Source organism: Arvicanthis niloticus, chromosome 4, assembly GCF_011762505.2.
Source record: "Arvicanthis niloticus isolate mArvNil1 chromosome 4, mArvNil1.pat.X, whole genome shotgun sequence".
NCBI classification, from domain to species: Eukaryota; Metazoa; Chordata; class Mammalia; order Rodentia; family Muridae; genus Arvicanthis; species Arvicanthis niloticus.
In genome coordinates, this window is record NC_047661.1 from 64,117,125 (window position 1) to 64,141,551 (window position 24,427).

At 42.1% G+C, this 24,427-nt stretch overlaps 1 protein-coding gene across 1 annotated transcript; it reads left to right on the forward strand.

Moving 5' to 3' along the window:
• Positions 1-8,209: 8,209 nt before the first annotated feature.
• Tigd4 (tigger transposable element derived 4) lies at positions 8,210-9,751 on the forward strand. Its single transcript, XM_034500637.2, has one exon. It carries the CDS (start codon positions 8,210-8,212, stop codon positions 9,749-9,751), a length of 1,542 nt encoding a protein of 513 aa, XP_034356528.1.
• The last annotated feature ends 14,676 nt before the right edge of the window (positions 9,752-24,427 follow it).

Here is a 24,427-nt window from a genome sequence, read left to right on the forward strand (position 1 = left end):
TCTTGCATTGGCTGTTTGTCCTTAAGTGGTATACTTTTTTTTTTTTTGAGAACTGCTGGTAGTTTTAATGATGGTTCTGGTGGACTTGGAACTAATGCTAATTTTTTTCCTAGTAGTTGCTTATTCTAAGTAATCAGTCCAGTGAGGCTCTAGTATCCTGCATGATTAGTTCTTATCCATAATATTGTAGTCAGAATATGATAGGATTAATTAATTTTTCCATGATTTCTTTTGCCCCAAGGGAAATACAAATGTAGACCGACCTTTAGAAGCACTGAATCTGTTTCAATTGGTGATGGAAATTTGCAAAATACTTCTGTACATCATTTGGACTGAAGGAAGCATAAGCTTGTGTTCTTTGGATTTGGGGAAATTTTTTCACTTGTGTGTGTGTGTGTGTGTGTGTTACTTGAGATCAATTTTTATACTAAACTTTTAAACCTATTTCTACTTAAATGAAGACTTATTTTCACTTCCTTCTTTTTTCCTCCTGTTTTCTTTTTCTCCTTTTTTCTTCATTTTTGTTCCTTTTTGCCCCAAACTAATAGAAGATTCCTATTCCTCTCAATTGGCATATATGATTAGAGAGGTAAGAGAAGAGGATTTACTGTCACATATAATCATGACATGGAGATAGTGTGTTCACCTTTTGCAAAGTTAGATACTCTTTATTCCCTGGGCTTGTAAAGAACTGTAATAGACTGCCTGCCTTTCATTTTACAACCAGGAAGGAAAGGTGATAAGCCACAGACTCTTGGCTAGTGCTTTTTACTCCATTCTGTATGAAGTAAATGTCAGATTTCGATTTTGAATGTTTCATGATGCTTATCAATGCTATTTTATCAAGAGCAAGGATTGCTACATCAAGATCTTGTCTATGAGAATTCTGATAATGTGTCAAATTTTCCAGCACTCTTCATCAGTAGGTTCCTCTTCATGGAGAGATATTTAGGTTACTAATCACACCGTGTAATCTTCGGGAAAGAAAAGCTTTAATAGAGGGCTCTGGGTAATAGAACATACTAAAATGTTCCCAGATGAGCCAGTTGGTGGCGCACACCTTTAATCCCAGCACTTGACTTTAGTTCAAGGCCAACTATAAAATTCCAGGATAGCCAGAGCAGCTACATGTAGAAACTCTGTCTCCAAAAACAACAACCACAAAACAAAAACGAACAAACAACAACAACAACAACAACAACAACAAAACAAAGAGCAGCAGTGCTTTTCAAGCCAGCCCTGTCCCTCACCTGGTCGAAGTGAGAAAACTGGCCCTGATAGTGTGGGCTCAGGAGAGCTGGCAGGCAGACAACCCAGCCATTCAGCTACTACCCCCAGATCCAGGGCTTTGAGTTGGCCCAGCCCAACATCTACTCCACCTGTGAATTGTTGGACTTTGTGAAAGGGCTGGCCCTGCAGATGCAAAGCTTCAGGATCTCCATGACACAAGGCAACAACAGGATATCTGAGAGGAGTCCTAGTGAGGATCCAGTATTGATAGAGTAGCAGAAGCCAGAGACCTCGAACCAGATCAGTGACTCATTGTAATGAATCTTTGCAAGGAAAGCTGTTTGGGCAGAAGGATAAACTGTGACACCATGACACACCTCAGTTTCCAGTTGAGATTTTTGTTTTGTTTTGTTTTGTTTTGTTTTGTTTTGTTTTGTTTTGTGGGGGAAGTTACAAGTGTGGAGGGCGGGCTGAGGGACAAGGATATGAGTGGGGTTAGAGTACTTGATATGAAATTTACAAAGAATAAAAGTTAAAAGAAGAAAAGAAGGAGGAAGAGTGAGAGAGGGAGGAGAAGAGGAGGAGGAGGAAGAAGAGGAAGAGAAAACAGCAACAGCAGCTCCCAGATAGACAGGGTAAAAAGTAAAGGTGCCATACTTTAGAAGCTTTCTAGTAAGTATGTGTACTTCACTCAGTTATGTGTAAAGTACACTGGGTGAGCTTAGTGGTATTAAGGCTTTAAGCACAGGAGTCATTATTATTTCATTATATCATCTGTTATTGTTGACAACAGAAGAACCTTCTCAAATGACTCTAACTTTTCCCCCTTCTAGATCGCCAATTGGCTTTGGTAGCATTCTGAATAAATTTGACCTCCTGCCCTGATATGCAAGACTCATCAGGGTCTGGTCCCAATACTGTTTTCTGTTGTGTAACCCAGCAACCAAATCAGTACTCTTATGTATGTGGGGTAAGAGTAAGAGTGCTCATTTGGCCAACACTACCCATCTGGCCTGAGAGATGAATGTGTGATTACACAGATCTACTTGGCGTGTTCCTAGCCCTGTAATTCTGTCTTGGACACACCAGCTGTCTAGTCTTTTCTGCAGAGATGTTCTCAGACCTCTCCTACACCTCACTACCACACTCCTACTCATCGTGGCTCTGAGCTCAGCCCTTGCTTCCATCACAAACCCTTCTGTCCTTCCTGTGAGAATTCACTTTTGCCACCTATTTTCCTCAGCCCTTAGTTTGAACCTCTGTTGGTTTGTCTTGTACTGCTGACTCTTCATGTCTGTTTCCCCTATTCCTTTAAAAAAAAAAAAAAAATCCAACTCATGTTACCAGGCTTGTATGGCAAGTACTTTAGCTGCAAGCCACCTCATTGGCTCCCTCGGGGATCCTTTTTGGCAGGCTGAACTTTGGACTTATTCTTTCAGAACCATCGGGAAGTTAACAGTGCTTGAGTTACAGAAATATGTTATCCGTTGCACACCACGAACCTTACCGAAGACCAGAGATCACTGCTATCTAGAGTCATGGTGTGGGCAGGTTTAAGTGGGCATACTTGCCATCTAGTTATGAAAGACAGAAAGTGAGTGCTTTTTCAGTCCAGGAAGTAGTTGGGACTCTGCAGAAGGCTGTAAACTATGGATAAGAACAGAGTGATTTATTACCCTGATACTGTGAATGGGAAGGCTGCCAGTGTTACGTCTCCGTGCTTTAGCTTTCTTTTACAATCTGGCACAAATAGAACATTAGAATTTAAAAAAATAAAAAGAGGAAATGTGGGCGGCTTGGCTTAACTCACAGTTCACTTTCCAGCATGAACATTCAACAGTTGTAGCTGGTGTCTTTTTATTCATATTTTTTTCTTCATTTATTTGACAAATTTTTATTAAGAACCTATGGTGTGCCAGACTGTTGTAATTTGCGGTATTTTCTGGCCTGTGGATTCATAGTTTACTTTTTTAACATATGCTCTTGTAGAGGACCTAGTAGCAGTTAGGAGAGGAATCAAAGAAAGTCAAAATGTATAAGAGACGTGGACGGGGGGGGGGGGGGTTTCTCTGTTGTGAAGTGAAGTCTAGAGACAAGGACATGAGAGGGCTCTGAGTGTAGAGAGTGATTCCTGGCGACCACCACCAAATGCCAGGAACTTCACTCCTACAGCAGCAAGGAGTTGAGTTCTGGGTGACCTCAGTGAGACTTGGGAGCTAGTTCTTTCTCGGAGCCTCTACATAAGAGGCGGGCATCCTGGTCTCTGCTCTGTGAGACCCTGGAGACCCAGCTAAGTCTTCCTGGGCTTCTGACCTATGGACGTCTGTGATAATAAATGCTTGCTGGACTGGAAAGAGCTCAGTGGGTAGGAGTACTTACTGCCCTTGTAGACCTTTGTAGAGGCTCAGCTCCCAGCTCCCAGTGGTGGCTCACAATTGCCTGGAACTCTGATTCTAGATAGAGTTCTAGATAAAGACTTTCTAGGTTAAAAGGTTATAGACATTTTAAGTTTTTTCTCTCATAGTGCCTAATTTGTCCCCCATAAGCTTTGTAGCAATTGATGTGCCTTGGAACAACCTATGTAACTATGCCCTGGAAAATACAAGATGCTACCACTCTCCTAGGGAAAAAAACAAACATATCAAAGAGGATTTCTATTTTTCTCATCATTGTAGAATTCTTTAGGGCAAGGCCTATTATTTAGTTTAACCATTGACATCAAGAAAATATTCTCTAACTTGTAGGACAGCATTTCTCCTCTGTAATGTGTTCAGGGGAAAATAAATACTGAGCTTAGTTAAAAGGCTGAGCATTCATAGTAAACACTAGTTACTGCCATTACTCCTGGCAAAAGCCAATGCCAACCATTCCACGGGAGGTGGACTAACACCCATTTTATTAATTGGGCAGTATTGGTGTTTATATTTTTTTAGGGGAAAGGTCTACTTTGTCTGGTTTACATTACATATCTGCTTTAGAAATGTATTATATTTTATTGTGGAAATTTTGACTTTTATTATTGAAGGAAATGACACTGTTGATTCAAGGAAGTTGAATATTTTCTTAAAGATACTGCTCATTTCAACTTGAACTGGTCTTAATGGTTGTTTGTACAGGCTTAGTATTAGTTATCTGAAGGGCTTCACGAAAGTATTTCAGAGTTTGAATCTTTGGTTTTTGAGACAGGGTTTTTCTGTGTTACCCTGGCTGTCCTAGGAGTCACTCTAGACCAGGCTGGCCTTAAACTCACAGATATCCATCTGCCTCTGCCTCCTAAGTGCTGGGATTAAAGGCATATACCACCACCTCCAGGCTCAGAGTTTAAATCTTTTATTTGGAATATTTGCATAGACTTTGCAGATTGAACATTCCTAATCCATAAATCTCCTGGATTTAAAATTTGGAGATTAGAGATTTTCAGTCATTTTTTTTCTTTAGTTAGAATGAACAAAGAGGAAGTTACCATTTCTGCAGCCCTTGTTGCTTATCTCTGACAAATAAAGTAAGATGGGGGGGCAGGGGATCCCTGGATGCTGAGGTCAAACTAGTAAGAGAAATACTTATGTACAAGATAATCACAGATTTGCAGGGAATACGCAAGGAGTTCCCCGGGCAATGAACACGTGTTCTTGGGAACGAGTCAAGTGGTCAGATCCCACTTACTTAGAAAACTTAGCTTTCCCTAACAGTCAACTAAAGATGCTATGGATGTTCACAGCATCCACAATGGTCTCTTCCCTAGAAACTTAATGTTGCCTTTAGAATGTGTTGTTGTCAGAGCTGGAGAGAGCTCAAAAAAAACAAACAAAGGTGGATCAGTGCTTAAGAACACTTGTTTTTACAAAGGACCCAAGTTTGGTTCCCAGCACCCACATGGCAGATAGCCATCTGTAACTACAGTTCCAGGAGACCCAATGCCCATGACTCCTGAGCCCATGCAGTATACATACATATATTCAGGGACACATATGGACATAAACTAAAAAATAAACATTTTTTAAAAAGTTGTTGTTGTAAGCTGGGCATGCTGGCACATGCTTTTAATCCCAGCATGTAGGAAGCAGAGAAAGGTGGATCTCTGAGTTCTAGGACAGCCTGGTCTACAGAGGGAGTTCCAGGACAGCCAGGGCTACAAAGAGAAGCCCTGTCTTGAAGGGGGAAAAAAACGTTGTTATTGCAAGCTTTATGTTGGAGTTGACTTTGTTTGGTACAGGGAACCCAGATTATAAATTATGATCAGAGAAGGCCCTGCCAATATGATTTAAGTATACTCTAATATAAAGAAAAGAATATAGACTGGACATTAAAATGACTAGATTATGAACTGTATTCCAAACACATCATAACTGTGTGACCATTAAAACCCAGTTCTACCTACCTTCTTAGTTACTTGGAATATAGGCAGCAAAGCAATTTGAAAACCAATACCATGATGATGTTATTATATTAAGACTTTTTTTGCAACAACAATTTACAAAAAACCTATGAGTTGTAATTGTGATGATTACAGGGGCAGAAGAATTTTAATAAGCACTTTTCTGTAAGCTGGGTACACCTACAACCCCAGAATTCAAGAAGCTGAACATGAAGATTATAAGGATTATAAGGTCAAGGCCAACCTAGACCATGCAGAGCGATCCTGTCTTGAAAACAAAACAAAATAAAACGAAAAACAAGCAAAAAGATGTCATCTTGGAAGCTGGAGATATAGCAGGAAGAGTAGGGCGCCCACATAATAATGTTCACTTATCAAATTAGCTTCTTGTTGGCCACAGCATGCCCAGAATAGGAAGATTTTGGCAAGAGAGCTGGTGTCTGGGAGGTGAATGTGAGCCTGCCTGGGTCCCCGTGGCTGGTCTCACTGCTGCTGCTTAAGAAGAACGAGTCTTAGCAAGGAAGCAGACTCACCAGCTAAGGATACTTGCTGCTCAAGCATGAAGACCTACCTACCTGTGTTAGAGCCTAGCACCTACCTAAAAAACATGCATAGGTTCATGCACCTGTAACTTCAATGCTGAGGGCAGGTATGGAGACAGATGGCCAGCCTAGATGGAAAATTGTGAGCTCCAGGTTCAATGAGAAACTTTGTTTCAAGAAAGAAAAGGCAGAAGGCAGAGAGTAAAGAAGAGGAAATCCAACATCCTCCTTTCACACACACACACACACACACACACACACACACACACACACACGGGGGGGGGGAGGGAGAGAGAGAAGGAAGGAGAGAGAGAGAGAGAGAGAGAGAGAGAGAGAGAGAGAGAGCAAGCACACTGTTTCCAGTCTATTTTTAAGTGCCATTCCTATTCCCAAATTGAGAGCTGAAAAGATTGAAAAGAGAATTAGACCATGCTAATGAAATCATCAGCCCACAATTGCTGGGCACTTTTTTCAGCTATGAAGTTATCCTGGGTATGGTGGTTGTGTACTGTTTTACCTAGCCAGTACTTGAGAGACTGAATCAAGAGGATGGCAAGTTCAAGGCCCAGCTGGGATCTATATGCAAGGGTGTGTGTGTGTGTGTGTGTGTGTGTGTGTGTGTGTGTGTGTGTGTGTGAAAAGCTATTCTGAGTGTCTCTTATTCATTCACTGAGACTTACTGAGTGTACAGCAACTCAAAGAAGTCAGTCCTGTAGTTTCTCCCCTTTTATAGATAAAGCAGCTGAGGTTTTAATGGTTAAGACTCAGGACCACATAAGTACTAAGTGGCTGTCACTTCTCAAGAAACATCTTGCTCCAAAGCTGATGTCTTCATACTATGGCAAGTCACTTTTCCACACATAGACAGGCACACACAAAGGGTCTGAAAGGGTAAGAACCATGGTCACTCTACTTCCTATTTTAGTCCAGATAATTTTCTACATTATATCCTTTAACAATGTGTTTATTATGATGCATGTTCTCAGCACTGACCTGTGTATATTCATATACTATACTAAACTGATGTAAAAATGACTGGATTTTTTTTAGCTTTGAAGGAGCACAGGGTTTAGACTTTTTAATGGCATTATTCATCACCTGAATTGAGTATTTAAATGAAGTATTTCTAGCAGACTCCTATGAAGACTGTCTCCCATGTGCTATTAAAAATTGAGCTCATGACTACTGTCTGTGGTTATTTTTTTTTCTTGTAGAGCCAGAGGGTACAGTCTGTGACCTCATGTAGAAAATAGCCACCAAGGATCTAACCAGAATCATTTTTAGTTCTTCAGTTTTGGCACGCATACATTTTGAAAGCAGATTCAATTTGTCCAGTGTGTTTTAGAAGTATATATTGCAAAGCACAAGGGAGGATGCAAGCCACAGAGCAGAGCTTTTAATGGAGAGGCCACTCAGGAAGCAAGCATCGTCTGGAAGCTTTGGTTACTACATTTCCAGAAACTTCTTCTCATCCTTTTTATTGTTATTCAGAGCATGGTAGTATGCCATGTTGCTAAACTGCTGCCTTTTCCCCACCAGCATTTTCAAGAACTAGAAGGAGTATGTCATTACTTTCATTTTGTACCCTTGAAGAAATTAGAACTTAAGCTGGGATACCGCCATGAACATTTTTGAAAGTTTGTTTCTTATCTCTGAGCCTGCTGTGGAGAATTTAGTACAAGAGTGAAGCATGCATGGATAAAATGAATCGTCTTAAAGGATTCCAGCTCCAAAAATACCCCAGCAGGACTGGGCAGGTTTGACATAATGGCATTCCTATTTTAGCCTGACTTCTGGAACTCTGAAGAACTATAAATTGAGCCACACAAGATCCTAAGAAGGTGGTGCCTCTTCTAATCACATATAGAATTTTCTTCCGCTTTTTGGAAAAGATGTTTCAGGTTGTTGTTTTCCTAGAGAATGAGACTATTGGTATTTACCAACTTTAATACAGGAAATGGTAGCTAGAAAGCCCTGGCCCATATCCTACTGAAAACCAAATTTGATTACAGAAACTTACACCGGGAGCTCAGAGCCAAGGTCTGCAAGAGCTGAAGCTGAGATGGCAGAAGCCTCTGTGGATGCCGGGACTCAGCCTGTAACCGTGAAGAAAAAGAAAAGCCTATCCATCGAGGAAAAGATTGACATCATAAATGCAGTAGAAAGTGGCAAGAAAAAAGCAGAGATTGCAGCTGAATATGGCATAAAGAAAAATTCACTGTCTTCCATTATGAAAAACAAAGACAAAGTTCTAGAAGCCTTTGAGTCTTTGAGATTTGATCCAAAGAGAAAAAGACTGAGAACGGCGTTTTATACGGATCTGGAAGAGGCATTGATGAGGTGGTATCGGATTGCTCAGTGTCTAAATGTTCCAGTGAATGGTCCAATGTTGCGTCTGAAAGCTAATGATTTTGCCCAGAAGCTGGGACACAATGATTTTAAGTGCAGCAATGGTTGGCTGGATCGTTTTAAATCCAGGTATGGCTTAGTGTTCAGAGCGCAACCTGTAGAAGCCACGGGTGTATCTATAGACCCTTCCACTGTGTGGTACCAAAATGTGCTTCCTTATTACTTAAACGATTATCATCCTAAAAATGTTTTCAATGTAAAAGAGACTGGACTGCTTTATCGAATGTTACCTACAAATACTTTTGCATTCAAAGGAGAAACATGTTCAATTGGAAAGCTGTGCAAAGACAGGATAACGCTGGCACTCGGTACAAATATGGATGGCTCTGAGAAGCTCCCTTTGCTTATCATCGGGAAAAACCGAGCCCCGCGTTGTTTCAAAGGCATAAAATCATTGCCTGTGTATTATGAAGCTAACAGAACGGCATGGATGACTGCAGCCATATTCGAACAGTGGATGCAGAAGCTGGATGAGAAATTCCAAGCCCAGAAACGAAGAGTGGTGATTTTTGTTGATTCTTTCCCGGCACATCCAGAAGTGAAAAACCTAAAGTCCATTGAGTTAGCATTCTTCCCATCATGCTTGTCTTCCGGGTTTGCAGCTATGAATCAAGGTGTTATTAAAAGCCTTAAAATCAAATATCGGCATTGTCTTATCAAGAAATTTTTAAGCTCAGTCGAAAGTAGCAAGGAGTTTACATTTTCTCTACTAGACGCAGTTGATACATTGCATCTCTGCTGGAGAGCTGTAACTCCAGAGACCATTGTTAAAAGCTATGAAGAAGCAGGATTCAGGTCTCCAAAGGGAGAAAATGACACAGCAAATGCAGAAGACACGGCTGCTCTTGATCTGACTGCCCATGCAGTGGGGGCAGGAGTGGAATTTCTTGAAGGTTTGTCCATAGAGGAATACGCTGCCCTGGATGAGGACCTGCAGACTTGCGAAGACACCCCAAAAGATGATACTGTGTGGGCCGGAGAAAGCAAGCAAGAAGAAACTGTTTTTTACACTTCCGATGAAGAGGAGGAGGACAGCGGAGCCCTAGAAGAGGACCTGCGGTTACCGTCCAAGAACGAAGCGCTCACAGCTGTGGGCACTCTGAAAAGGTTTCTTAGAAGTCACGACATGACCGATGAACTTCACAATTCTTTAGCAGACCTTGAAAACTTTATTAACGCTTTGTCACCTGAGTAGTCACCTATTGTTAGTCTGCTGAGCAGTAACTTTTCCTCGGGTGTCTTATTACCCAAGGAATGTAAACGGAAAGTATCACTTAAACAAGAAAAGAGAAAGCCTAGTAATAATTGTTGGCTTAACTGCAAAGCCTTTGATCTGCAAAGCCAAGGCTCCCTAGTAAATAATGACTAAGTAAAACTGCAAAATTCCATTTAGCAGGTCTGGGGAGAATAAAAAAAATGTGTTTCAGAGGCTTTATACTTGAAAGAAACTTAGCATGTGTGTGAAAGAACTCCAGCTGGCTGACTCACGCGCATGAATTGCTGGTTTTCATTTTCTTTGTTTTTAAGTTCAGACCATGTTCTAGAATATTTTATCTTCGTAGTCTTAAAAAAACACCAGCATATTTATTTTTATAAAGTCATATGCATGCCACATCTATCCTAGTGAATTCTTTTGTTCTCTTTCCTTTTTTGGTTGGTTTTTAAAGAAAGGGTGTCACTGTGTAGTCCAAGTTGCCTCAGATTCATGGCAAGGCTCCTGCCTCGGCCTCTCAAATGCTGGGATTGTAGGTATAAGCCAATATGCACAGTCTAATTAAACTTTTGAGTATAGCAGTAGTACAAAATTTGTTCTAATTAGTTAATCTTCTAGACTGAAAAAAAATTATGAAAATATATTCTAATCTGCTATGCACCAAGATGATGAACAATGTAATCCTTGCTCCTTTCAAATTACTTGTCAAATTAAGTCAAATGGAAAGCTATTACTCTGCCTTCTATCACCAGGAAAGATGGCTCCTTCTGCTCTGCATATGTGTATGTTTGTTTAGTGGGAAAATACTTGAAAGGAAATGTTTATTAAACTCATATTTATATTTGAATAGGGAGGCGATTGAAGACACACTTAGAGTCACCAAGAAGAAAACTTGTGGGGCTTTTTTTTTAAAAATTGCAAGAGCTCAGCTTTTAATCTAGTTTTGTTCTTGATTTTACTGAATTTTATTTTTAACACCTTGTAGTATTTAGTTGTCTTCCTCCAATTTTTCCTTCTCTAAAACTTTTTAGAGAAAGTTTTACCTATATGTTACATTAAAATACTGAAGGAAATTACCTACTCACCATCTAAAAAGTAGTCATTGAACAAAATTTTAACAATGTGTCTTTCTTTCCCACTGTTCAGTTTTTAAGTAGCATGTTTATTTAACTTATTATACCTAATTTAGGTCCCCTTGAAAAGAATTTTATGAAAATATAAGGCATAATGATTTGTTGTGAATTATTAATCTGCCAAAAGATTATATATTTAGAAGAAAATAATTTAACAAACCATTTTTATTTTCTATTGTTGATTTGCTCTACTCTGAGAATTAAGCCTTAAAATGTATTAATATTTTAGAAGTTTCGTTTATTATTAAACATTGACTATTTAAATTAAAAGTATTTTGTGATTTGATGTATAATTTTAATTTGACTAATCATGAACCTAAAAGAGTTTTTGAGCACTTGTCTCTCAAGAAAAAAATTATTTACAGTTAGTCTGGTTTTTGATTTTTTCTTTATTGTTTTTGCTGTTTCAACAATGTTCTTTACTCATTCCTAACAAAGAACAAACCTTGAATTGCATTTAGGACATTCTTCACTGTGCATTGTTCCTGAACTATTGAGTGGAAGGTTTAGCTCAAGTTAAAGCAGGAGGGTACACAACTGACCACGGCCTGTGGAATTCATCTTGCCTGTCTAGCTCTTATGCAGACTAAGCCCTCACTGCAAACCTTCTTCTCACTATATAAGAGACAGATTAGCTAGAAGAAGGAAGCAAGGAGAGAAGGGAAATTGAAGGAAAGCTGTGCAGAAGAATTCTTCCCAGGTTAAGAGAAACATACCTACTGCCCCAGTAGGGGCCCAGCTCCCTGTGGATAGGCACAGCTGGGAAGCTGATGGCTGCTTTCTTCAGGGTCACTGTGCAGTGGAGAGCAGGACTGGGCCTCTGCTGCACAAAGAGCCCCCTGAATGAACTACAGTACAAAGCAGGTAAGTCAGCGGAAGGTTGTGGCCAGTGGAAGATCCTAGAGTCCTAATTAAATACAGCAGGGACTGTGGCATAGGGATGAGTTGGTGGAAGCCATGCAGGATACTACACTGTAAACAGCATGGTTGTGTTCATGCATTCACTTAGTGAAGGAATCACCTTCTAGATTAGACAACTCTTATGTAGCATGTTTGAACAAAATCAAAAGGCATATCCCCCCACTTCATTCCATGTTTACTTATTTTGTTCTCAGCTGTCACCCTTCAGCAACTTTTTGAAAGCTGGGACAGTTGTGTAATCCTATTATATCTCCAGAGAAACCTAAATACATAGCAGGCTCCTGGCCACATGTCTGGTAGATGGTAAGAACTAAGTCAAGAGTTCCAGATAGTCTAGCTTCCTAAACTAGGAACAAATCAAGAGGGAAGACAGGACCTGTTTCTCCTTGCTTCCTCTTTGTAAGCGCTTTGTGACTGCTCAGTCATTGTGGTATGCTGCTGGTTCACACCACACCTATGCTCCACATTGTGAAATCTATAACTCAGCACTGTGCACTAAGAGAACCCGTTTCCAGCTACCGTGGGAACAAATGAGGAACCTTCCCCAAAGAGGCTCTGGAAGTCCACCTTTCAGCCCCTGGGGTGCTTTATAGAGTGTTGTTTGCCTGACAACAAGGAGTTAAGTATTGTTAAGTCCTGTCCATAACAAATCCTGTACCTGCCCCTAGAAGTAATTCTACAGTGTCTGAATAATTGCCAGAAGAAAGTGTAGGTTGAACCAAAAGACAACTGTGGAGAGAGCAAGCTTGATTTTTTACTGATGGAAATGAAGGCTTGTGTGCAGGTAAAACTAGTTTTAAAAGTGTATTTCTTCATTCCTGAATTATGTACACATTATGCAAGTCAGACTTACCATATAAGTGAGTAACCTTTTATAATGTCTGCATGAACTTGAGCTGTGCAATCTCAGCTTTAAACCCTGTTGAGTTTATTATTATTATTATTATTATTATTATTATTATTATTATTATTATTTTATTATTATCATTCCAGATTTGACCATTGTTTTCCAGACCCAATTGTTCAGTTAGAGAAATCATATTAACCTTTGAGAAGAACAAATTGATTTCCCCCTTAGTTTCAGTTGTTGGGGTGTAAGTAGAATCAGCGCAAACCTAGTGACTAAAGAGAGTCTAATAAAAGTGTGTGTGGTGGCGGGGGTGGGGGGTGGGGGTGCCTGGTACTTAGAAAAGCTTTATCCTGTTCTTGGTGCTAAGCACTGAAGGTTAATGATAAGAGTGGAGGGGAAAGAAATGCCTTCTTGTGACATTGGCAAGTTAGTGAAAGAAGCAGGTAGTATTCAGTAATGACCTGAACACTGGGAACGTGGCATCTGTGTCTACAAAATCAGGCAACGTGGAGCTTTAACCTGGTCCTGAGATTAGTGAAGGAGTGAATCAGCAAGCTGTGAGATTTGGACTCCTGGGATAAATTGGAGTGAGTGCCCTGTGTGCCGGGCTCAGGAGGAGGATGCAGCCATCAGTTAGAAACTGAAGGAAATGTCCAGAGGAAGAAGTGGCTTGAAGTAGAAGAGGCCTGGCTTTGGATCAATTAGCTGAGTTAGGGTTCAATAAAGAGCCATTTTACATATGGGGGTTGGGGCGGGGGCGGGAAGAAAAAAATCCCATCTTTGCTTTTGAAAGCTTTGACCATAAGCAGAGCCGTGGGCTTCAGAACAGGGCCAAAATGTTAGGGAAAAATAAAAGGAGATTCTGGGAAAAGGAGCTTACCCTCGATGCCAAGCCACTGCCACCTTGGAGTTTAAGGGCACCTGCTTGAAAAAGGAGCATCCTAGCTGGGCTTGTTAACTCTTCACACCCTTGACATGGAGAGATATGGAGAGTCAAGAGAACCTACCCTGAATCTCCAGCTGCTCCCTACCAAAAATGTTGTACAAACTGCCTTCACTGCAAGTGGCCTCACAGAGGGCAAGGGAAGGGAAGGGGAAGCTTCCCTGAAGGCCTTCCATCTAGGCAGCTATGACAAAGCCTTCCTCCCTGCTGGGTAAAAGCTTTCCAAGTGTGGCCTTTTATGGGGGAGGGTACCGGCACTCCTGAAGAGAACCCCCTTACCTATATGCCTGTAAAGAAGCCCAGAAGATCCTTTGGTTCTCCAGAGTGAATTTGGCAGAGTCAGTCCTGTTTTGTCACCAGGACCTTAGAAAGAGGGATACACATTGTTTTCCCCAGGGAAGAAATTATAGCAATACCTCCAAACATTCAAAAATACTCCTTCCTGTTGTAAGAGGAAATAAACAGGAAGAGTCGCTGCAGGGAGAGCGCTCTTCAGGACAGCCAGAAGAACATCAGCTCTTGCTGGGTCTTAAACCCACAGGTAAAGGAGTTGACATAAAAAGTTTACTCGTGAATGTGGATTACAATCAGGGTCAATGAAAGGGACATTATGTGAAGGTCAAGGGACTGTGGGATCAGAGTTAGTGCTGTAGTGCCCCAGCACCCCTGGGGTAAGCAGCTGCCCATGCCTGCCTGGTCATGGGCTCTGATTAGTGCTAGTTCAACACCGCATCCCCAAGAAAATGTCCCTTGAGATCAATAAACAAATACATAAATAATATGTTAGTAATAGTCATTATTTACTGATCATGGCTGAAGTGTCATCGTGATAGGTATGGTGGCATATTAAAGCAGCTTTTTAAAATTTACTTTAACTGGTAGTCTGTATCACCTTACTCTGCTCCCCGCTATCTTATTTAGTTTAACAAGGTGCCAACTTTATCTCACATACTGTCCCTAGTTATCAGTTCATTTTTTTTTCCCCTTTGAACCTTTACCACAAGCTTAGGCAGCCTTCCTTCTTTCCTCAGTGTAATAGACACAAACTCTGCTGAGCAGTTTACAAACCTCTCTGCGTCTGGAAAAGGTGCAGGTCCCTAATTAACTGCCCAAGCACTACCTCACTGGGTACGAACCAACCTGTTAAACACTTCTAGTGGGTTTTGTAGGACAGAAGGCAGATAGCGCATCCTTAATGAGGCAAACTAAAAAGCCAACACTTCTCAGTAACTTAGCTGCTCCTATGAGGACTATAGACATCCCAGGCTCTCAAGAGCAATTCTGGAAACCTTGTCAAGTCCCAAAGGTTAGCTTTTAGACACTGCCTGTGTTTATTTGGTGGTTGCCTTTAGTTTTTGAGGGGGGTTAATTTTGAGACTATTAAAAGACAGAAAGGGTTTTATTTTGCTTTGTTCTACTTTTAAAATTTTTTGAAACTTGAGACATACTTGAAAAAGGAGTGTTCCCACCTCACCTGTTAAACTCAAGATGCACAGAGAAGACTTGTCTCACACTGTGGAGACTACAAGGAAGTTTCATTTCAGATTTTCTCCAAAATAGAAAGTCTCTCTCTCTCTCTCTCTCTCTCTCTCTCTCTCTCTCTCTCTCTCTCTCTCTCTCTCTCTCTCTCTCTCTCTTCCTCCCCCCTCTTTCTCAGTGCTAGGGACTGATAGAGACCTCATGTGTTATTAGCCAAGCATTCTGCAACAGAGCTATGGCCTCGGGTTCAGGGTACAGCTTAGGGGTAAAATACTTGCTAGAATCCACAGAGCCCTGAGTTCCAACCCCAACACAATAAATAAATACATTCAGAGTAAGAAAACCTAATAAAGGGAAGAGAAAATTATTCATCTTCCTGCTGTTCATAAACTCTTTGCTAGTAAAAGTTACACAGAATATCTAAACAGGGAAAAACACAAGCCTAGCTGCTCCGGAGCTGACATTCTGACATTCCATCTCCCACCTCCCTGTGTTTTTAAACGTCCCAGTGTTACTAATTGATTCGTGGAGAAAACGGAGCAGACTTCCTTTCCTACACTAGTGTTTTAGCCGAGCCTTCTGTGGCACATTCCTTTTTCCTTTCTCCTTTGCCTGCTATTTTTGATGATGATATTTTAAATAGTTTTCTAGTATATTTTTGCGAGGACTACTCTTGCCAAATACAATTAAAAGAACCGTCTGAGACCTCATACTCCCTGGAAGGGGAACAGAGAGTCTAGGATTTAGCACCTAGCTGAAGGCTGAATCTCCATAATAAGGACTTGCTCATGAAGACACTCTCGGCCACTGTCATTTAGAGAAGCATTAGAAATAAAGTATTAAAATTGTCAGGTCACTGATACAGGGCCACACATGCCTTCTCTAGTCAGAGAAAAAAAAAGAAAATTCAACCATAGGAGCAGTATTCGGAGCCGTTCCAGGACAGAAATGACTGCCACAAACACACAAACCTTTTTGGAGGGCCTTCCTTGTTGGCTCACCATGTCGGAGGTGCGGCCACGTCGAGCTGCGCCATGTAGGGGTGTACCATTTAGGTAGCGCAAAGTTTCCGAGAGAGTGAGACTTGTGCCTGTCTTGGTTTTACCATCTAACTGGGAAGGTGGAGTGAACACTTCAGATGATTAAAAAAACCACACTTTGCAGGTGGTTCCGACTCAGTGTGGCAGACAGAGTCCAAGAGAGTAGAGCAGGGTTTACTATGAGCTCCCAAAAAGAGAAACCTTCCTGCATAGCATCAGGCCAAGCGGTGTGTGGGTACCAAGGCCTGGCAAAGGACCCAAGGCAGGCAAGCGTGGTCAAGGCACTTGAGCAGGATTTCTGCAGAGCTTCGTTTTATAATTCTGTGTCTTACAGAACAGGAAGAGTGTGTGTTCTCTTTAAAGTTGCCACGTTTGTCTGTGTTATAGATAAATCTCTACAGCCCCACCCTTTGATTTCATGAAGTACCAATAAAGGGGGTGGCGGGAAACATCTTTTCATTCCAAGTGTGCATGTGACCTTCACAAAGATACACAGACAAGAAAGGAAAGTTAGGCCTGAGCCCAGGCCTTTCAAATATATTTAGGGTGGGGTGGGATGAAAGGATTAAGTTGGAAATAAGAGTCCAAAGGGGTACTGAGGTCAAGAAAATTATTTTGGGGAGCTACAAATTTATATTAAGCACTTCAAGCAATAGCTGCAAGACACGATGGCTTAGGTTATTTCTTATTTCTTGTCTGAGCTCCAGCAAAGCCACCTCAGAAACATCAATGTGGGACAGAGCTGGAAGGCAGGTCCCCACACGCAACTTTAACTCCCAGTAATTCACTCCCACCGTAATTTTGTATTAATTAGCTTAAATATAAGCATAAAAGTGAGTGTAAGTCTGGGGTCTCTAGAGGAGCAGAAGCATGGGATGAATGTGTGTTCGTGATACAAACACTGCTTCAATAGGTACCTGGGCTGTGCTTACAATATGCCTGGCAGTGAGCTAAGCGTTTTATGTAAATTAAGGCATATAACATCCTAATAGTGATACTACCTTTTTACAAAGTGTGCATGGTGTTTCATAACTTGATAGCTAATACACAATGCCTCACATGTTTATCTGGGCGATTTGTGATGACTACATTTCGTAATGATTAGGACAGGTACTATCTTGATTTTGCAGGTAGAAAAACTAGTACATGTTCAGACCAGAATGTAAACTCTTTAGAAAGAATCAGTCTCTCCTCTCCCTTCCCCTTCCCCTCCCTCTCCCCCTCCCCCTCCCCCTTCCCCTTTCCCTCTCCATCTCCCTGTCCACTGCAGAATCTCACTATGTAGTTCAGTTTGGCCTTGAACTCATTATATAATCCAGACTACCCCTGAACTAGAAGTGATCCTCCTGCCTCAACCTCCCAAACATTTTTCACCAAGCTCAGCTTTAGAGATGTGTTCAAGGCTTTATCTATCCTCACTCTGCCCTCCCACCTCCTGGGTGAATGCCTTTCTTTTTCTTTTTTCTTTTTTTTTTTTCCTGCCTATGCAAAGTGAATGAAGGAAGTTCATCCTAAACTCGGATTGTATAGAAGGTGCACTTCTTGAATAAGTTGGCCTTTCTTATCTTAGGATGCCAAAGTCATCTACTTATGGAGATCAAAAGAGCATTACATTAGTAATGTGTGGGTCGGCAGGGATTTTACAATGTAAGCTCAGTTAAGGCACACTGAGTTCTCTAGAAGATCTCTTTCTAAGACTGACATCCAGACTAACCAGTTTTATTCCCATAAGGCTCTGAAGTCACCACTCCTATTATTTCCATAGTATAAATGCACAAAGGGAAACTGAAATGGCTTAAAAAACTTTCCTAGGGGAAAGACTGAAGCCTTGGTGAAAACATGGATCTCAGGACTAATTAAGGGATTGGTGATAAGTTATTATCCACTGGTGAAATGAGCCAATTCAAGCCAAATTAAAGTATACAAAGGCAGGTTTTGGGGGGAAGCAGCTCTTCAGTAGGTTCACTGGTCCCAAGGAATGAGGCCAGGGGAATCTGGGAGGGAGGGAGGGAGGGAGGGAGGGGGAGAGGGCACGCACATGCAGGAAGAGAGAAGAAGGGAGAGAAAGAAAGAGAGCAAAATGCCTGGATTATATAAGAAAGAGTTTCTGGGGGGAGGGGAAGCTCAGCCCCTGGGCTGGAAAGTTCAAGGCAGAGGGTGAGGTATGCCCACCCTGCCTTGTAATAAGTAGGGACTGAGGGATGCTGGGAGAACGTGGAAGCCAGGTCGACTTTGGTATGCACCTCAGCCATTTGTCCCAGGTCTGAATTCCTACAGTATTAACCTCTCCTCCAAAAACACTCTTTGAGTCCACCTATTTGATCTCTCCTCCCAAGAAGCAAGAGGAGCATGATCCTGAGCCAAGCCAGATTGACAGGTTTTAGTTTCACTTCTGTTGTAACAAAGTATTATTAAAAGTGGCTAAGGAAGGAAAGGTTTATCTGCCTTACAACTCTAGGGTACCACCAGCCCTCACTGTGGGGAAGTCAAAGAGCTCGTCACAGTGCATCCACACTCAAGAACAGAGATAATAGATGTATCCTTGCTTGCTTACCGTATATGCTCAGCTAATGTTCTTCATTGTTACACACAAGGTCCTACTGAAAAGATGCTGCCAACACTCAAGGTGGGTCTTTCCATCTGGGTTACAATCAAAACAGCCTCCCTCCCCACCGCCTACTCCTGCCCACAGGTATGCCCACAGGCCAACCTGATCTAGATAATTCCTCAGAGAGACTCGTTCAAGGTGATTCTATGCAGCGGCAAATGGACAGTACATTTAAGTGTCGCAGACAGTCCTACAGGTCTATTTCATTCATACACTTAACGTTTTGGATGCTGGTCTGGGCATTGTGGATACAACACTAAACAAAAGAGTACTTCTTCCCAATAATCCTGGGAGGGGGCTCACTGGCACTATCACTACAAACGCGAAGAGCTTTGGGTTGGGGAGAGAGTTCAGCAGGGATTGCTTTCCATGTAAGCTCAAGGATCTACATTCTACTGCCCAGCACTCACTTGAAAGGGAGGCATGTTGCCAACCCACTGAGAAGGCAGAGAAAGGCAGATCCCTAGGGTTCAGGGGCCAGTCAGCCTAGCCTAATCAGGAGCCAGCTCTAGGTCTCAGCAAGCAACAGTCTCAAAAGGTGGATAGTTTCTGCATACATACCTGTATACACATACATACACACATAGACACACACACACACACACACACACACCTGAGGTTCACACAGATTATTAGCTAAAGATTGAGGTTTAGATATTAATCTTATGAAGTTAAAATTTCAGATCTTCCCTCTCAGGAGATGTAATGCTATTTCTATTTGGTATCCATTTAATATATAACTGTTCAATATAATCGGAAATTAGGAAAACATTATAATTTCTTTTTAAAAATGTATTACAGGTGTGTGCACACACATGTATGTGTAGAAGTCAGAGGAGAACAACTCTGACAGCTGCTCTTGTTTGTCAACTTGACTCTATCTAGAATTCCAGGAATGGAGGGCGTATCTGTGAGTATATGTGAATATATATATATTTGGTTTGAAGTGGGTGAATTCACTTCCAGTCCAGACCTTTGAGGCAGAAAGACACATCTTTATTCTGAACCACACCTTCTGCTGGAAGTCTATATAAAGGACATGGAATAAGGGATGCTTTGTTCTCTGCATGCTTGCCTTCACCTTGCTAGCACACCCATTCCTTTACTAACATTGCAGCCTACTTTTTTGGGGATTCCAGCATATATTGAAGACCAGCTGAGACATGAGCCTTATGAACTAAGCAATAAATCCCCTTTATATAAGTAGAGAGAGGGAATCACTCTACAAGTTCTGTTACCAGAGAAAACACTAATTCAGACTTTTGGTACCAGGAGTGGGGTATTGCTATGCTAGGCCTAACTGTGCTTTTATTTGGAGGAATGTGACTTTGGAACTTTGGGTTAGAAAAACAATTGAATGCTTTAACCAGGGCTTAATGGGCTATACTAGTAGGAATATGAAAGACATTGGTGCTGAGGGTGATGTGAACTATGGGGGCCTGAATCACGAGGTTTCAGGGAAGAAGATTGTTAGTATGTGGCCTAGACACTGTTCTTGGGATTTTTGGTGAAGAGTATAGCTGTTTTCTGCCTTTATCAAAAAAAAAAAAAAAAAAAAAAAAAAAAAAAAAAAATGTCAGCCTGAGCTAAATTGAAGAGTTAGGATGAACAGCTCTGGCAGAGGAGATTTCCAGACAGTCTAGTATTGACTTTGTTGATTGATTATTAGTGTCCATACTTATGCAGATCTATAATGAAGATCTAAAGGAGCACTAGGAATTATAATGGACCAACATTCTGCATCAAGGACATAATAAAATGATATTAAATGGAATAAAGGGAGTGGTAGCCTCAGGGCAAGACCCCACCCAGCTATGCTTTCAACTTGTGAAAAGGAACCAAAGAAAAGCTTTCAGCCAGGTATGATAGTACCCCTGAGACAGAGGAAAATGGATCTCTGTGAGTTAGAGGCTAGCCTAGTCTACAAATTGAGTTCCAGGATAGCCTGGGCTGTTACACAAAGAAACTCTATCTCAAAAAATCAGAGAGGAGATGGGGGAGGGAGATGGAGACAGAAGCAGAGAGTGTCATAAGTTCCAGAGGAGACTTTGAATTTTGGACCTTTAAACAGTGTGGAGACTATGGATGGGGATTTTTGACATAGGACTGAATACAGTTTTGATTATGATATGGCTACCAGTCTGTGGAGGCCAGGAGTGGAATGTGGCAGTTTGAATAAAAATGGCCCCATAGGCTCATAGGAAGTGGCACTATTAGAAGGCGGGAGGGGGGGGGAGGTGGGGGGGTTGAGTAGGTGTGGCCTTGTTGGAGAAACTGGGAATGGCTTTATAGATTTCAAAAGATCAAGCCAGGCCACCCAGTGGTTCACTTGCTCTTCCTGCTGCCTACTAACCTAGATGAGGAACTCTCAACTACCTCTCCAACATCATGTCTGCCTGTGTACTGTTATGCTTCCTGCCACAATGAAAATGGACTAAACCCTTGAACCATAAGCCAGCCCCAGTAAAATGTTTTCCCTGTAAGGGTTGCTATGGTCATGGTGTCTGTTCACAGCAATAGAAACCCCAAGACAACTTTCAGTAATAGGTTCTCCACTGTGACCCTTCCTGCCCTTGGGGATTGTAGGGCAATATCAGTCCATGAGGGCAAAGGGAGCGGGTGCCAAAACCCTGTGAGTATGTATGGTAAAGAAGACATACCAGCACCAGCTTCAGGGAGGCAGATCAACTTTACCTGGGGTGATTTGAGGCTTATATAATTTGGGGGCCTGGGGGTAGGAACATCTAGGATGAGCTGGGTTCCAGAAGGCTAGCCAGACAATGGTAGACTTCAACCTTAATTAGCAGTTTTCCCACAGTCCCCCTCTACAAGATGGGTCCCAAGGATTGAACTCAGATCTGTTGGTTGGTTTTTGTCAACTTCACAAAAATCTAGACATAGCTGGGAAGAAGGAACCACAATTGAGAAAATGCCCCCATAACATTTGCCTGTAGGCAAGTCTGTTAGACATTTTCTTAATGGTTGATATAGTGAGGCCCAGCCCACTGTGGGTGGTGTCAACCTTGGTCACATAGGCCTACATTTTAGAAGGCTAAGCAAGCCTCAGAGAGCAGACCATTCCTCCATGGTCTCTGCTTCAGTTTCTGCCTCCAGGTATCTGCCTTATCGTCCTTCAATGGACCTGAGATATATAAGCCCAAATAAACCTTTTCTTCTCCAAGTTGCTTTTGGTCATGGCATTTATCACAGCTCTAAGAATCTAAGACATGGGCCATCAGGAATAGTGGAAAACACCTTTTCCTGATGATCTACCTAACTTGCCCTAGTAAGGCTTTCCCAGAAGGATCATTCCTGGATAGCATGTGTGGAATATGAGTGCACCATGTCTGGGGAGGCTGCTCCCCTGCACCCTATCTCTTCCAGCTAGAGAGCTAGCTAGCTACCTGGAGCAAAGTAGAGCCTCTTTGAATGGGGTGGGAGGCAAGAAGCCAGAAGGGCCTTAAGCTCTACTTTCTCTAAAGTGAGCATCACTGAAGCCAAAGATCTCAGCTGCTTCAGTGACTGCTTTCTTGGTGACTTGAAACTTAGCATTGCATACAAGATTCCTCTGTGTGGCTCTGGGGTACTCTCATCTTCCCATCCCCTACTCTTTACTTGTGGTGCAGGAAATTTAACCCATGGCCCCACACACAGTAGGCAAGAGTAAGCTAGAGCTATGTCTACTCTCAACAACCCTTTGCATCGTCTTTAATTGCTGTTTTCTAGATCCTTAGCCAGCCCGTAAGCTGAAAGAAACGAGGCCACATCTAAATTTACAGCATTGCTTCTTCTCCAGTTAACATGCTGGTTCCTAGTCAGACCTCAATCAATAATTGTTGGGAAAATTTGATCTTGCATCTGAACTAAAGAGGTAGTGAGAGCATACTGCCCTAGCGCATGAACTTCAGAACTCTCTCAGCTAAGACTACTGTGTATCCCCTATTGTGAGTAGAAAACTCTGCTCTGGTTTTCTGAACATGCGTTCTGAGCTGACCTTGAGAGCTGCCAAGCCATCCAAAGTCACAGTTTCCACGTGCAGAAACATTGTCTGTCAATGCCTGAGTCCCAGCTGACTTTGCCCACATCCCTCAAGGGCCTTCGGGTATCTGACTGCCCTTGACTATGTGTGTCTGTAATAAGCTGGAATTCAGTTTGGGGATTTGAGTATAGGTGTGACAGATTGATGCTCTCTTTTAATAATTCAGCCTCTGAAGTAGAGACTGGCTTGGAAGAGTCTGGACGGGAAGCCCAGCAGGATTTTATTATTGAACTTGCTCAGGGCACACAAATATCCTTGTCAGTCTCAGAAGAGCCAGGGAGCACCCTGTTCACTGAGAAATTTCAGACGTTGCAAGGAGACGGAATGGCATTGAGAATGAAATGAACTGTCACCCACGATGAAATGGCATGTCTGGGAAAGGGAAGAGGAGACAGACAAGGATGATAGAGCTGACAGTCACAGGCAGACAGCCACTTAGCATAAGTTAATTTAGCAGCCAGTCCAGACCGGAAGGATTCATATATCTGGTTTTAACTGTGACACATCAGACTCTGACAGGATGGTGGAGGGCAGAGGGCAGACAGGCCGTTTCCAAGCACACAATATATTTTCTGTATGAAATCCAGAGGCATAAGAAAGACTAGGAAGAAACAGTATTTTCTTCATCTTTCTCAGATTCTTGCCACCTTTGTGCCCACAGAAGCCCCTTCCCTGGGAGGAAGAGGCAGCACAGTCAGGCAGTGTCAGCTATGTAACTGCACAGTGTGGACAGAGGTTTCCTTTGGAGTCAGACAGATGTGCATATACCCGCACTCACACACATGAAGCACATGGCTAAGCTTCTTCCAAGAGTTCCCTAGACACCAAGTTAGTCATGATTTGCGCATCTCTGAGAATATGGTTCTGCACTGGATGTCAGTAAATAAGACTTCTGGTTGTAACTCAAACATGTAGAATGCAAAGATAAAACTGAAAGATGTCAGTTTTTAAAATCTTGAAAAATGTAGAAAACCTAACAGACTTAAGTACTTTCCCAGTTATAAGCACTTGACAACATAATTTCTGTTAAGGTGCCTGAAATGTTTGTCTTTCCCCTAAGCAGACAGGTAGCAAAGCACAGAAGCAGCTACACAAAGAAACACCCAACGGTGGTGCCTGGGGGAGGCAAAGGCAGGAAGATCCTAGGCCAGCCTGTGCAAAGTTGGTACTCGGTCACCTTCGAGAGAAAGAGAAGGGTAGAGCTAAGTAAAGGAAACAGAGACTTTTGCATCTGGAAGTGACCATAGCAACGTCTAGTGACTGCTTTCCTCTCCAGGTTTTGTCAAATGATGACTTGGTAAGGGTCCAAAGACAGACTAAATGAGCCAATGCCTGGCGGAAGAAGCTTGTCCAGTCTGGGTACTGTGTCCCCTGGTCAGTCATCTGTTGCCCAGTAGCAACCCTGGGGCAGCCCTGCTATGTGCCTGACCTCCAGAGCCTGGTGCAGGGGTGGGGTGGTAGTGGTGAGCAGGGGAGGCTCTGGAGAATGTCTTGCTTACTGACAGCTGCCACTGACAAAAATAGAAAATGGTGTAACTTGATTTGAAAAGCGTCTGTGCATTCTGGAAATGTTGGCTTTAGATGTAACTGGAATTATATCAGTGCATTATAGGAATGCCCTAGGTAAAGGAAATCGACTGGGTGC

Coding starts and splice junctions, on each gene's coding strand:
- Tigd4 (XM_034500637.2), top strand. CDS start 8,210: ATGGCAGAAGCCTCTGTGGATGCCGGGACTCAGCCTGTAACCGTGAAG.